Genomic DNA, 13,582 nt, shown 5'->3' with positions numbered 1-13,582 from the left:
TTGATTCGTCTGTTGGTATAGGTTTGTAATTTTATTCCATTTTTTCTCTTTCTTACAGAGATGGGGTTGGAGTGGATGCAGCACTCACAGCAAAAAAAAAAAAAAGCCAATTACATAATTTATACAATGCTTATTGTATATTATTGTACATAATTGAATTGTTTATGGAAACTATTGCTTTTGCCTACAGTCATAATGTGTTGTCCCTTAATTGTAGTCACACTTCTCTAGATACAAGTGTTGCACCTTGAGCGTTCTTATCCAGTTGCCTATTGTGACGGGAGCAGCGCTCTCTTGTATGTGTGGTTCGGGTTTGCTACGGTTTATGTGGTCACCCGGACCATCCTGTTGGGAGATTGCTGTGTTAGACTGCGGTGGGAATAAATCACTAATGCCATATAGAAAGATGGCACCGTGATCCTCCAGATGCTAGCGCTCATGCGAGGGTGGTAGCATCCCTGTTCCCTAGCAATCTGGTCACATGATCAGTCATGTGACTAAAGTTTATGACATCACATCCGGTTTTAGGTTTATGCTCTCCGGAACAGTTTTTTTTTTTTCCACACCATGATTTTGAACGAGCATAGTTATGTCTATGGTGAGTGACTCCGTCCCCCCGCCCATCTCATTTTATGTACCTGACACTTTATTGATAATATACTGTATGGAATATGAAGCACTTAGTGCTGCAGGGCTTCTGCAAAGATGTATGATTACACTCTTTCTCCTTCGTGTATACAGGGATCTCAGAAAGATTGAGGACTCAAAACTGCTCGCAGACTCTCTTTTACCCTACAATGAGGTGATTTAGTAAAAAAGAAAAAGTTACAACTTAGTATAATAAATATAGTTTTTTTAATAACATATTTGAGGTTCAATAGTAATAATAAATTGTCTTTATTTGTTAGCAAGTAATAAAATGGTCTACAAGAGATCTCAATATATTTTAGTATAAGTCTCAAAATGCCCAGGTTGGTAGTTTCTTATTTTTCTCAACCGATATTGGATTACTTTATCCATTAGTGAAATAGTATTGGAAAGAGCTATTCAAGATGCCAAAGGTTGCCACAAGGTTCCAGTTAACCATTGAAGACAAGTGTATGACCTAAAAAGCCCTGATATGTCAAGACATTGTTAGAACATATGAGGAACCCTTTCCAAGAGAAGTGGAGCCATGTATCAAAAATCATCATCAGTCAGAGCATTCATATAATCAGTATCTGCATATAATAGAAACCCAGAAAACAAACTGTCTGCCCAACTGGGATCTGAGAACAGACCATTTTGATCTGTGTAGAATATCTCCAGCCACACTTCATCTTCTGGCTTTAGGTAAAGTAGTGTTGAACCTGAGGCAACATCATGATTTCCCGTGTTGGCATCAAAAGTCTTTATTTTGTATTCTCCATTATGTACCAGGCTGATGGCCAGGTGCTTGTCTGCAAGAGTGATGTCATAGGAAAAATAATAAATTCCAGGAACAGCACAAATAAACTTCCCAGTGGATGGGTCGTAGTGTTCTCCTTCGTCAAAGAGAATTTTGTTGAATAGAATTGGAAGTCTTTCTTGAGGAAAACTAGTGGTGATCCCAACTGAGAAAGCAGATTTGAGAACTACATCACCACACTTGCACACTCCTGGTTCTCCTGGACCCCCTCTTGTCCCTTTATCACCTTTAGGTCCTAATGGTCCATCAGGTCCAAATTCACCCTTGTCTCCAAGTGGTCCAATTGGTCCTCTCTTGCCAGCTTCTCCTTGATCTCCTTTTTCACCAATGGGTCCAAGTGGACCTGTTTTTCCTCGTACACCTTCAAATGAAATGTTGAAACTGTTAACTACATATTTACTGGACAATACATAAAACAAAGGAAATACAAATGTAAGAACTCAACAGTACAAATGGAGATCTTTCTATGCTACCTTATCTTCTGGTCAGAACTAGCACATAAGGTTGTCAAGCCGGCCATACACATAGTATCAACCAAATACTTACCTAGTCAATAGCTATCTCTCCCAAAACCCTCATGCCCATACATACTCTTGGGTAGGTTGAGCATACATGTGTTTTGAATGCGGAGACCATCTAACTAGCATGGTGGCCTTCCAACCCCAAAGACAACATACATAGATAAGATGTTGGATTTCAAGCCCTGATCCAATGATCCAAATGTTCTTGAAAGGTAAACTCCTATGGCAGTAGTTTATCTTCCAAGAACAATTGGATCAGGGCTTGAAATCCAACATCTTATCTATGTATGTTGCCATGGGGGGGGGGGGGGGGTTGTTGTTGGAAGGCCATCATACTAGGTAGATGGTTGACAGGTTCTTAAGAAAAAGCCTGCACATATCGAATGTTTCTTACCAGCTTTAGTGTTATAAGATAGCATTATATAACCACATATGTATGAGTTTTTTTCAATGAAAAAATAATAATAAAAGGTACAGGGTTAGCTTTCTACATATTGTTTATCACTGGGATTCTTCAGTGTGTGGTGGTCTTTTTGGGGTGACCCTAATAGAGGTCTAGAGGAGATATGTGTGGCCATTAGGTACCTTATACACAACTTTGAAAAGATTGCCTCCTTATCAAGACCAGGATTCCTGTGACAGATTTTGGATCCCCCTATCCAAAGCTGTCATACCCCATCCCATAGACTTGCATTGAGGGGGCGGGGTGTGACGTCACACGGGGGCAGAGTCGTGACGTCATGATCTTCAGCCCCCGTGGTCGGGATGGACACAGCGTGAGGACCTCCAGCGGTTCCGGAAGCCGCTACAGGTGGGTGCCGCAGCGGAGATCCCGGGGGTCCCCAGCAGCGGGACGCCGGCTTTTTGACATCTGATCCCCTATCCTTTGGATAGGGGATAAGATGTCTAGGGGCGGAGTACCCCTTTAAGTCAAGTTTTGGGTGGTTGTCTCAAAGGGTTTTCACAGTAATTTTGTAATTCAGGGAAGAAGGATCAGGCCTGACAGACTTACACAGCTAAGGAGTGCAGTTGTTTTTTTTTTGTTTCACTGGTGGATTTGCTTTGTCAGTATTTTTTTTAGTCGTTCCACACTCTGTTTTACATAGTATGACATCTATATCTTTCCCTTATTTATACAATAATCAGGTACATTTTAGCTGTCCTAGATCTGACCAAAAACACTGGGAAAATCAGTATCTGATTCTTGTATAATGGAAAACACACAATCTCAGCCCTGTGTTGTTCTTCATAGTCAAATGCATAGTCAAAAAACAAAGAAAAACAAAATCAAAAGGAAGAAAGATAGCAAAACATATTTTCAACTTTGCTGTACTTCTGAGAACATTCTGGCAGTAAATGCTGAAACAGAAACAAGCTGTTTCCAGTATAAGACATCATAGGGGCCCACGCATCATGTATTTCCTTCTATGTAAAATAAATAACCACTTGTGGTTGTGTAGGCCAATGGTGCTTTGGCAAGAAAAGAAGTTTTCTAGTTTTCACCATCAGCCCACATGGATGTAGAGCAGTTGGTTATAGTATTCCATGGCAATGAACATGATAATGGTAAAAAAAAATTTCTTTTAAACATTTGTGTAGGATTAAAAAGGGTATTTTTTTTAAGATATTTTGCCATTCTTGTCAATATGCAAGACAATGAGCAAGTCATGTCTGGTATTGTAGCTCATGCTCATTTGCTTACTTAAAGTGTTCTGGGGTATGAAGAGGCGCAACTAACCATCTGGCAGACATTTGCTGATTCAAAAGTATGACCCCCAATGAGTTTCATGCAGGAATCCTGTTATTAAAAATAGGACTTGTGCATGAAACCTGCAGGGCATGGGTGTGGAGTTGGGCCTCTAAAGAGCATGTGACAGAGTAACATTGTAACATGGACACTTTAAAACTTGCAATATAGACATTGGAACAGTACTCTGGCAAAAAGTTCTGGTTCTGACCGAAGCGGTTCTGTCCGAACCTGTACTTCATCAATATCCCAAAAATGTGTGTATAACTATGTATAAGAGCCCTAAAAGCCCTGCATAACACTGTTAGGTCACCTAGGAATGTATGTGTTTTCAAGGCAAAGTTCATTTCAAAGTTAAGGCACCATGTATGGCCATGGTTATGTGCATGGTACCCTTTGGTAACTAATAAGTTGAATAAAAACAGACCGCAATAGCAGATTTTTTATGCTTTTTAAAATTATTGTCCAAACATTATCTCTTTTTAATGCCTGCCGGTGTTTATATGTACACAGATATACCAAAAGAAGCAATGGCTTTTTCAAAGTGTTCCAAAAATGTATCCCTTTTTTGGAGTAGCAATAAGTTTTGTGCCTGAAAAGTGATAAAGAAATGGCTTTTTACATGCTGTGAAACATTATTCCCATTTTTGGGCATATGAACAAAATTGGAATCCTAAAAAGTGTACAAAATCGGCTTAAACCGCTCTATGCATTGCTTTTTCACATTTAGTGTAAAAACAAACCAAAAAAAAACTGCCACACATCTAATTTAAAAGGTTTTGTACTGACAGGACAGATGCAGAACGCTCTCTGCTGCTTTACTGCTAATATAATATATATGTGGTCTTCTCCTATCTGAGTTTTTCAATGCACCCTGTCCCTCACAGAGATCTTCACCTAATACTTGCTGTCTCTAAAATAGCTGATGAGTCTTTTTTTTTACTGTATTGGCTTTGACATCACCCCTATACTGCCTCCTGATTGGCTGGAAAAGCTGTTTGAAAGGCATTATGGGATTTCCTAAGATCATGTGATTCTCCTTTCTTCTCCTTTCTGCCATGCGGCTGATATCATTGTACCAGGTTCTGCCTAACTGAACTTTTAGTAAAGGTCTGACCAAACTTGGGTACTGTGGGTTCGATTTGCTGATTTCTAATAATAATGTTGTGTCACATATAATAATAATACATAATAGTAAATATTATATATAAGATGAATGGAGTTTACCTGTTGAGCCCTTTTCACCCGCTTCACCGTTTCTGCCATCTCTCCCATCTCTCCCAGGAAGACCAATTCGTCCATGTGGTCCAACTAATCCATTTGTCCCAGGAGCTCCTGGGGGCCCTGGCAATCCAGGGATGCTGCAGACATACCGTATATTCTGCTGTTCTCCCTTAAGTTTTTTGTTTGCTGGCTGCCCACTGACATAGAGTGCAACGCTTGTAACGTACAGCAAAATAATCATCATCAACCCTACAAGGCAAAAGCAAAAATAAGTGTATTTATAATAGAAATATTCTTTAAAAAACTGTATCACCTATATAGTTTACAAAGTAAAACCAGAAAATACATATTCTTTTTTTCCTTATCTGGTTTTATTTTCTGTATAATAGTATAATATAAGTATAATATAGAGCATGCAAAGCCCTGCTGTATTGGTTAAGTAAGGGTTAAGTCAGCCCTTCCCAGGGGTTGTGCTTAATGTTTGGATAAAAAATATGTGGGCCTATCATATCCCCCTCCCATACTTTCCCTATATAATTATTGGTCTTCCTATTACACCTCTTTGGTTCCTGGAACGGTTTTGCCCAGCAGATCGCAAGAATAGAGCTTGAAAGGCAAACCTGCCCCCCAAGAGTCCAGCGGCTGGCATACTGCTTCCAGAAAGCTCTGGAAATAGTTATTTGTTTAATTGTTATAAAATATATTTAAAGGAGTTGTCTTGCCAAAGCTGCTGTTATCAGCATCCAGAGATAGGCTTTACATTTGTGCTACATGTGTGTGATATTCAACCTGGAATGTGTGTGATGACTCATTTGAATGCTGCAAATTGTAGTTCTTGCGATCACCAGTTACCAGATCACCTTTCCACTTTCCAATTTTGGTGCTAAGAAGAAGCGTTGCTAGGGTCCTAAATCTTCGGGGCTCGGGCCCTTTGTGTTTAATTTTTCTCACTAAATGGGTACTCTCATATCATAATTTTCCTTTCCAGACTTGTTTGCAGCCACTGGAGATGGTCGTAAAATTAGATGAGGGACCTGTCTAATGGGGGCGTATACCTATTTGGGGGGCCCTGTCTAATGGGGGTATCTCCCTAAAGGGGGATCTGTCTATCTACCTAATGTGGGGAGGGCCTGTTTAATGGGGGGCATGTACCTAATAGGGGTATCTACAAAATGGGGAGGTACTCTCTAATGGGGCATCTACTTGATGTGGGTAACTACCTTATATGAGGAACTGTCTAGTAGGGGGCGTGTACCTAATGAGGTGACCTTTCTAATGGGTGCATCTACCTAATGGAGGTATCTACCCCATGAGGGGACCTTTTTAATGGAGGCATATACGTAATTGGGGTGTCCTGTCAAATGGGGACATCTGCCTAAGGGTGGCACCTACCTAGTGGGAGGACCTTTCTAATAGGGGTATACACCTAATGGGAGAGGACCTGTCTAATGGGGGCATCTACTTGATGGGGGAATCTTACTTATGGGGGACCTGTTTAATAGGGGGCATCTACCTAATGGAGAATATGTCTGATGGGGGCATCTACCTAATTGGGGGGACCTGTCGAATGGGGAGGGGGAAATTTTTTAACTACTCTGGGTATTTACCTAATAGAGAAGAGTATCTGTATACTGGGGACATCTATGTAATGGGCAAAGGAAGACATTATCTACCTACTGGGTAAATTTACCTAATGTAAAGACCTACCCATTCCCACCCGATCCAATTTTTATTTACTAACAGTATAATGGTATTATGCTTACATTCATTTGTTTTCACAATAGCTTGCCTTGCCCCAGGTGCTGGTAACCCATGCTATGCCACTGACTGCACTGTGACCTCACTGTTTATTATCCCTGTACTATGATATCACTACTGTTTACTATTCTTACGCTGTTCCAAGGTACCAATTGATCCACACTTGTTTGCATCCAAGGCAATGGATTTTGTGTTGTGTATAACTTAGCTTTCATCCATTTCACAGCATAACTACAAAACTTAGTAGTGTTGTTTCAGTCAAACATGGCCTTTGTCAAGCCCATTGCTGTATTCCATTGTTGTTGGCTTGATAAACAGTCATGTTTGGCTTAAACACTACTGAGAATTTTGCTTTATGGAGAAGTAATGCAATAAAAGCTAAGTTATTAACTATACAAATCCCTGTGCAGAGGAGTCGCTATAGGGAGGACTGTCTTAGGGCCCATGCACACTACAGAATTTCTGCCAGGAGAAATTTCAAAAGAAGATTCCAGTGCAATGGCCTTCCACTGTCTGAAATGGGATTCTACAGTACTGTGCACCCTGCGGAAATTCCAATTCCAGACACCACCAAAACAATGAACATTGTTCATTATTTCAGTAGAATTCTGTCCAGAACTGCATTGTTGCCAATGGGAACAGTTTATGTCTGTGTGGTCATAGGGACTGTCATATACAATGTCTAAAATATATATCCATGTTGCATTGTGATTGCTTGTCATTCATTACTGGTGATATATGTCCTGCCAAATGTATATCGGTATGCACACTTTTTAATCCCATTACCCTTATCTGTGGTAGTTTAACTTTCAAAGAATCCCTCCTGTTTTGATCAAACAGCCAGGAGACGACCATCTAAGCTATGGCTTCCAGTGGCCAGTTGGGGGCGATTAACATAACTGTGCTAATTGATGGACACTGCTTGCCTGGATGGTAAATTTGACACCTTCACAGCCAAGCAGATTCCAAGGCCTGGTGTCAATAGATCAAAGAGACTCCCAATCCTGATGTCAATTGATGAAAATGCTGTATCTTCCAAATATGAAATATGGGGGTCAGGGTAGTATGTATGCAGCCCCTATCTTGTACGGTTAGATTCTCCATCATACTACCTTCAAAATGAGTACTCACATGACCCTTGTGTAATGATCCCTGTCCAAACTGTATGCACTGGGTAAATCATACACAAAAAGGGGGTCATGTCAGGTACCCCTAGAAAGAGGATTTGATGGAGAACCCAAATATAAGAAAATTATATGGGTGCCTGGCCCATGATAGAAGATAGAGGACATTTCCTATTCTTTGGGCATGAAGGTATCACATCTATCTATCTCTCCTCCTTGTCCCGCCCAGGGGCTGAACATATAGGGATCACCTGTCCATAGCAGGGTATAAAACTGCAGACCTGGGGGGACTAGGGTGCGCTTGCATGGGGGACAAGATCTAATTTTGGATGCCAGATGCCATTTCCTACCAGACCCCATGGAGTAGAACTCTAACTTTTGTAAGTAAGGACTCTATGTTTTTTCCCATTTATTTTATTTTCTGTGTGGTGAAACTTTTGTCTTGTTAACATCTGTTTTTACATGTAGTGTGAATATTTTTCTTTCATAATAAATCATTCATTTATTAAGTACCGCCTTATGTCGGGTAAAACGGACGTACATTGTCCTTGAAGAGATTGAAGTTATAGTCTTAAATTTACTTACCTGCTACATTATAGATTTGGATTAATCTTTTTCCTGTTTTTAAATACTACTGGGAATAGTAGATTATATTTGGAAATTGTAGCATATCCAGATTGGATTGATAGCTTCCTGTCGGCTTGAAATTGACAGGTGGTGGCAGCCATACCTTTAAATTGGGTGGTGTAAGAGGGATTTTTTTATAATTATTTTCGGTCTAGTGTAGACAAATAGTGATTTTATAGATAACCCTACCACCCGCTCGTGTCGGTTCGTGACAGGGACAATTTATTCCGGTGGCACCTACGGCACACAAAATCTCTGCATGGATAAATTCCAAAACTCTGTAGTATGCAATGGCTCTGTAGAATATTATATGTTAAGGCCTTGCGATCATAAAATCATGTCATGTCCTTCGTGTACATTTAGAACACACTGTTTATCCTTGAAGCACTCGTGGCTAGCTGCTAAGATCATACTGAATGGCCTTTCGGCTGAGTATGATATTTCCCACACAATGAGATTATGCAATGTCTCCATGGGATGCTTGGTTGTATTCCAGCAATATAATTTACCATCTGTGTTACGAGTAATCTGAGATAGAAGAGCATGTGGATATTGTACATAGTGAAGACCATTGAGGCAGTGCTATTGATCTCTGCATTCTTTGAACTTACATCAGAAAATAGTTTAAAACGAACGCCACTTCCACTCGAAAGATCTGTTCACCAAATGGAAGACAAACCAATGACATCGAGCCACATTCTCATGGCTTTGTTTGTGTTTTTGATACAGGAGTTTTCATATACAAATGACTCAAAATTAGAATGAACCAAAACAATCAAAAGAACAAATAAACTGACTGTTGGAAAAATAGGAAGTAAGGCTTCTTTATACACCTGCCAAGATTATGTGAGGAACTACTGCGATGTAGAGTCTTCTAAATGTTATGCATGTTCACAATTTTATACACGAACGGGGATTCACAGACTCCCATATATTTGCTTGATCCCATTTAAGCAAATAAACATATTTATGTTGTTTGTGTCTTGATCATGTTTCTAGAACCCTTGAAAAATGTCCCACAAAAGGCTAATCTTAACTTCAGAAAGCCTAATGTTGGCAACGCATTCCTTAAAGTGTACCTGTTGTCAACAAAAACTTTGTATGTAATGTAGATAATACCATTATATGTATATTTATAATATACATTGGTTAAAAAATGTGTATATTTTTTGTCCCTGCAGCTTTTGTCTGTGTGTCTCTATGAGGAGTCCAAATACAGGAAGTGAGGTTGGACAAGCAGGGCTCTGTGCACCAAGAAAAAGCAGGACAGTGTGCACTGAGGCTCTATAATGTTCTCCTGGCTCATACATCAGGATGATTGACAAGCCAGGAGCCTGCACAGATCCCTGCTTGTTCTACCCTCACTTCCTGTTTTTTGGACTCATCAGAGAGACACGCAGACAATAGCTGCAGGGACAGCATTTTTTCACCCAAAAATATACAAAATTTTTAACCAATGTATATTACAAATATGGAGGAAAAAAGCACACGTGCAGGGGGGGGGGGGCCTCCAGCTGCTCCAGAAAGTCCAATTAGAAAGTTAAAACTTCACCTTTAATGTAGCATGTTAAAAACAGAGGATATCCATGGTGGAAAATAAAAAGAAGGAAGGGAAACCGACGCGTTTCGAGCCTGTACTGGCTCTTAGTCGTGGCACATAGTATATCGGGCAAGTGCCCCCTTATATAGTGTAACTCCAAATGACCCCCGTTTGGGGTCATTTCGAGTTACACTATATAAGGGGGCACTTGCCCGATATACTATGTGCCACGACTAAGAGCCAGTACAGGCTCGAAACGCGTCGGTTTCCCTTCCTTCTTTTTATTTTCCACCATGGATATCCTCTGTTTTTAACATGCTACATTAAAGGTGAAGTTTTAACTTTCTAATTGGACTTTCTGGAGCAGCTGGAGGCCCCCCCCTGCACGTGTGCTTTTTTCCTCCATTGTTCTCCGGGACACGGCCCGCGTCCTGCCTGCCTTGCTTTCCTGCAACTACGGAGCTCCTGCATCCAATACCGCACAGTGGTGAGCTGAATCCCTCCTTTTTCTTCTTTTTTGCATATTACAAATATACATATAATGGCATTATCTACATTATATAAAAAGTTTTTCTTGACGACAGGTACACTTTAATTCTCAAGCAATGCTAAGGCCTAGCTAGGGTTTGTTGGCTGATTTCCTTTTCTCCACATAAAGCATCTTCGAACAAGCTTTAATCAGGCTCTCTCTTAGGCTGGGTTCACAGTTTCCGTTGCTGAAAAATTTCTGGCCCGAGATTCTATAGACAGCAATGTATGCGGCATGGATTCCGCCAGAACATTGAGCAGGTTCAATGTTCTGGCGGAATTATTTGATCAGAATTTTCTAACAGGAATTCCGCCCAGAAAATCTGCAGTATGAATGAGTTAACAGAAAACCCCTTTACCTTCATTTTACCTTTATAAAGCAGAATTTCCAAGCGAAATTCAAAAGCAGAATTCTTACAAGAAATTCCATAGTGTGAACCCGGCCTTAGGATATATTCACACATAGCAGGTTTGCTGCAGAAATTTCTGCAACTGTCCCATTCACCTGACAGGGATGACAGAAATCCATGTGCAGAGACAACCCCATTTAGTTTTATGGGACCAATTAGGAAACTCAGACCTTTTGGCAAGAAATATGCCAGGTGCACACACATTTTTTGGCATGCTTTTTTATATGAAAAAAACATCAATTTTTACATCTTTAAAAAGTCAAAAGATGACTTAAATTGTATTTCAAACAAACAAAAATGTCAGTCTTTCACCCTCCTATATTAGCTAAGTACACGGACGGCCTGGAGCAGGGCCCAAAGATTTAGCGTTGATAATGCAAAAAGATATCCAGCACAAGCCGACTTCCATGAAAATACTTGCCATTTTATTCAATTATATTAAAAGCCAGCACACACATCCAGGAAAAATAACAGAACACGTCTGACACATTTAGGTTTATCGTCTTAATCATAGACCGATCTATCATTATATTTAAGGCAATAAGCCGAAAATACGTCGGACCTGTTCTGTCGTTTCTCCTGGATGTGTGTGCTGGCTTTTAATATGGTCGATTTGTATTGTATTGCCTGTCAGTTTACATTCACTTTCCTTTTACATTTAGACATAAATGAAGTGCCAGGGACTTGTTTTCATCTGTTTTAGAACATTTTTGGGCCATTGACATAACTGTGTTCGTAGTACCAATAAAATACTTACAAAAAACTAATACAAAAATGGTTCAAAAAATTGATAGAAACATATCTGAAAGCTCCGTACTAGCTTTCACAATACAGTATAGTATATTGCCTTTTGCCCTTTATCCTTCCAAATGTAGAACAGGTGACAAAATACTAAATAATGTGGCCTGTCATATGTGGTATCATTTTCCACCCAATGTCCCATTCTTTTCAATAAAAAATGACTGTGCCACCCTTGCAATTTTTAAAGCTGTATTTTATATTTCTATGAATATTCATGTGTCTGAGACAGGGAAACAAGAGAGAGCCCCAATGGCATAGAGACTCAGGGCCTATATTCTTCATGTAATACTGGAGCCTCACCCAGCAGAGCAAAGTGATACTGGGCCTTGTCTTCTGTGATGCTAGTCCAGCCAAAAATTACAAATCTTGCTTAGTCTACCTTTTATTTTCACCTTAACTCTGTATAACATTAAAGGGGTACTCCACCCTTAGACATCTTATCCCCTATCCAAAGGATAGGGGATAAGATCTCTGATCGCCAGGGTTCTTCTGCTGGGGACCCCCGCCATCTCCCTGCTGCACCCGGCGTTCGTTTAGAGCATCGAGAGCAGCGCTGAAGGCTTGTGACGTCGCGGCCGTGCCCAATCATGGCATCACGGTCATGCCCCCTCAATGCAAATTTATGGGAGGGGGCATGATGGCCATAGACTTGCATTTAGGGGGCACGGCTGTGACATCACGAATGGGGCATGACAGTGATGTCACGAGCCTCAGCCCCACATTGCCAGTCTTCTGGCTGTCTGGAGTGCCATAGCCAAGATCGCGGGGGTCCCCAGCGATGGGACCCCCATGATCAGACATCTTATCCCCTATCTTGGGGGATAAGATGGCTGACATGGCCACTCATGCATCTCTATGGGAGAGTCGGAGCTGACACTTATCCCCAATCCTTAGCATGGGGATACATTTTTCTATTCTGGAGTACCACTTTAATACAATGTTAATGCCATGTATTGTGTGTACTGTGACATCAGAAATAAGCACTGTGCATCTGTGCTGCATTAGGAGATTGAGGGACCATTGTAATTAATGGGAACTAGCAGACTTTCCATAATTTTCCCATTTTTAATGGGACAAAGAACAAGAGAAAGTAGTTATTCATCATCCAATTTAGTCCATGACCAAGGTTTGGCAACTGTGATTCTATCCTCTTCTCTTCCAACCATATTTCCTTTCTACACTTCTACCGTATGATTTTTGTGACTCCCCCCCCCCCCCCTCACTAATATGCACAGGATGATAAATAACTTTAATAGGGGGAAAGAAAAGAAGCAAAGATTCCAATTGTCAACACTGATGATGATAAACTCAGCAACTTGCAGTACAAACCATCTCTGGAGTATGAGCAGCATAGTCATCCCGTAATGTAACATAAATACATAACACAACGCTTGGATTCAAGGGAACAATTATACGAGTGAGCTCATTGATAAAGCCTGTTGCCTTTGAGATATGAGCTAGATATATACAGAATACTTTTTACCCTTTATTTACAGTGCTTGTGGTCTCTTCAGAGTAAAACGGAAACATCTGGATATTTATGAATGATACCCACGGACGTCTTTTTCTTGGGTTTTGTGCACAAATTGTGTCCAAAAAATCCACAAAACCCTAGTTACTCTCTATTTTATGCATAAAACCTGAAAAGGGGCATGGCCACCTGTAAAAGTGATGTGGTCACTGAAAAGGAGGCCTGTCCCCGACAGTTTCGGAAAATCCTAAAAAATGTACTCATGTTGCCACATAAAATGTGGTGGATTTGAGCTTGGGAATACCCGACAGCTCAGAGCATGTGTAACAGAAGCATAATGTAGGAAAAAATCGCCAACTTAGTAAATAACATATAATAAAAACA

General features: G+C 40.4%; 1 protein-coding gene across 1 annotated transcript in view; it reads right to left on the bottom strand.

The window, feature by feature from the left end:
* Nucleotides 1-878: 878 nt before the first annotated feature.
* Nucleotides 879-13,582, bottom strand: part of C1QTNF7 (C1q and TNF related 7) — a 94,018-nt gene continuing 81,314 nt past the window's right edge. The window contains exons 2-3 of the mRNA XM_056555178.1: nucleotides 4,943-5,188; nucleotides 879-1,808 (exon numbers count right to left, since the gene is read on the bottom strand). Of these exons, the coding sequence (XP_056411153.1) occupies nucleotides 1,180-1,808; nucleotides 4,943-5,183 (870 nt within the window). The 5' untranslated portion in view covers nucleotides 5,184-5,188 and the 3' untranslated portion in view covers nucleotides 879-1,179. The remainder of the gene's footprint in view (nucleotides 1,809-4,942; nucleotides 5,189-13,582) is intronic.

Source organism: Hyla sarda, chromosome 1 (assembly GCF_029499605.1).
Source record: "Hyla sarda isolate aHylSar1 chromosome 1, aHylSar1.hap1, whole genome shotgun sequence".
Taxonomy (NCBI): Eukaryota; Metazoa; Chordata; class Amphibia; order Anura; family Hylidae; genus Hyla; species Hyla sarda.
The sequence above is the reverse complement of the archived record's forward strand: the minus strand, read 5'-3'. Positions and strand labels throughout refer to the sequence as shown.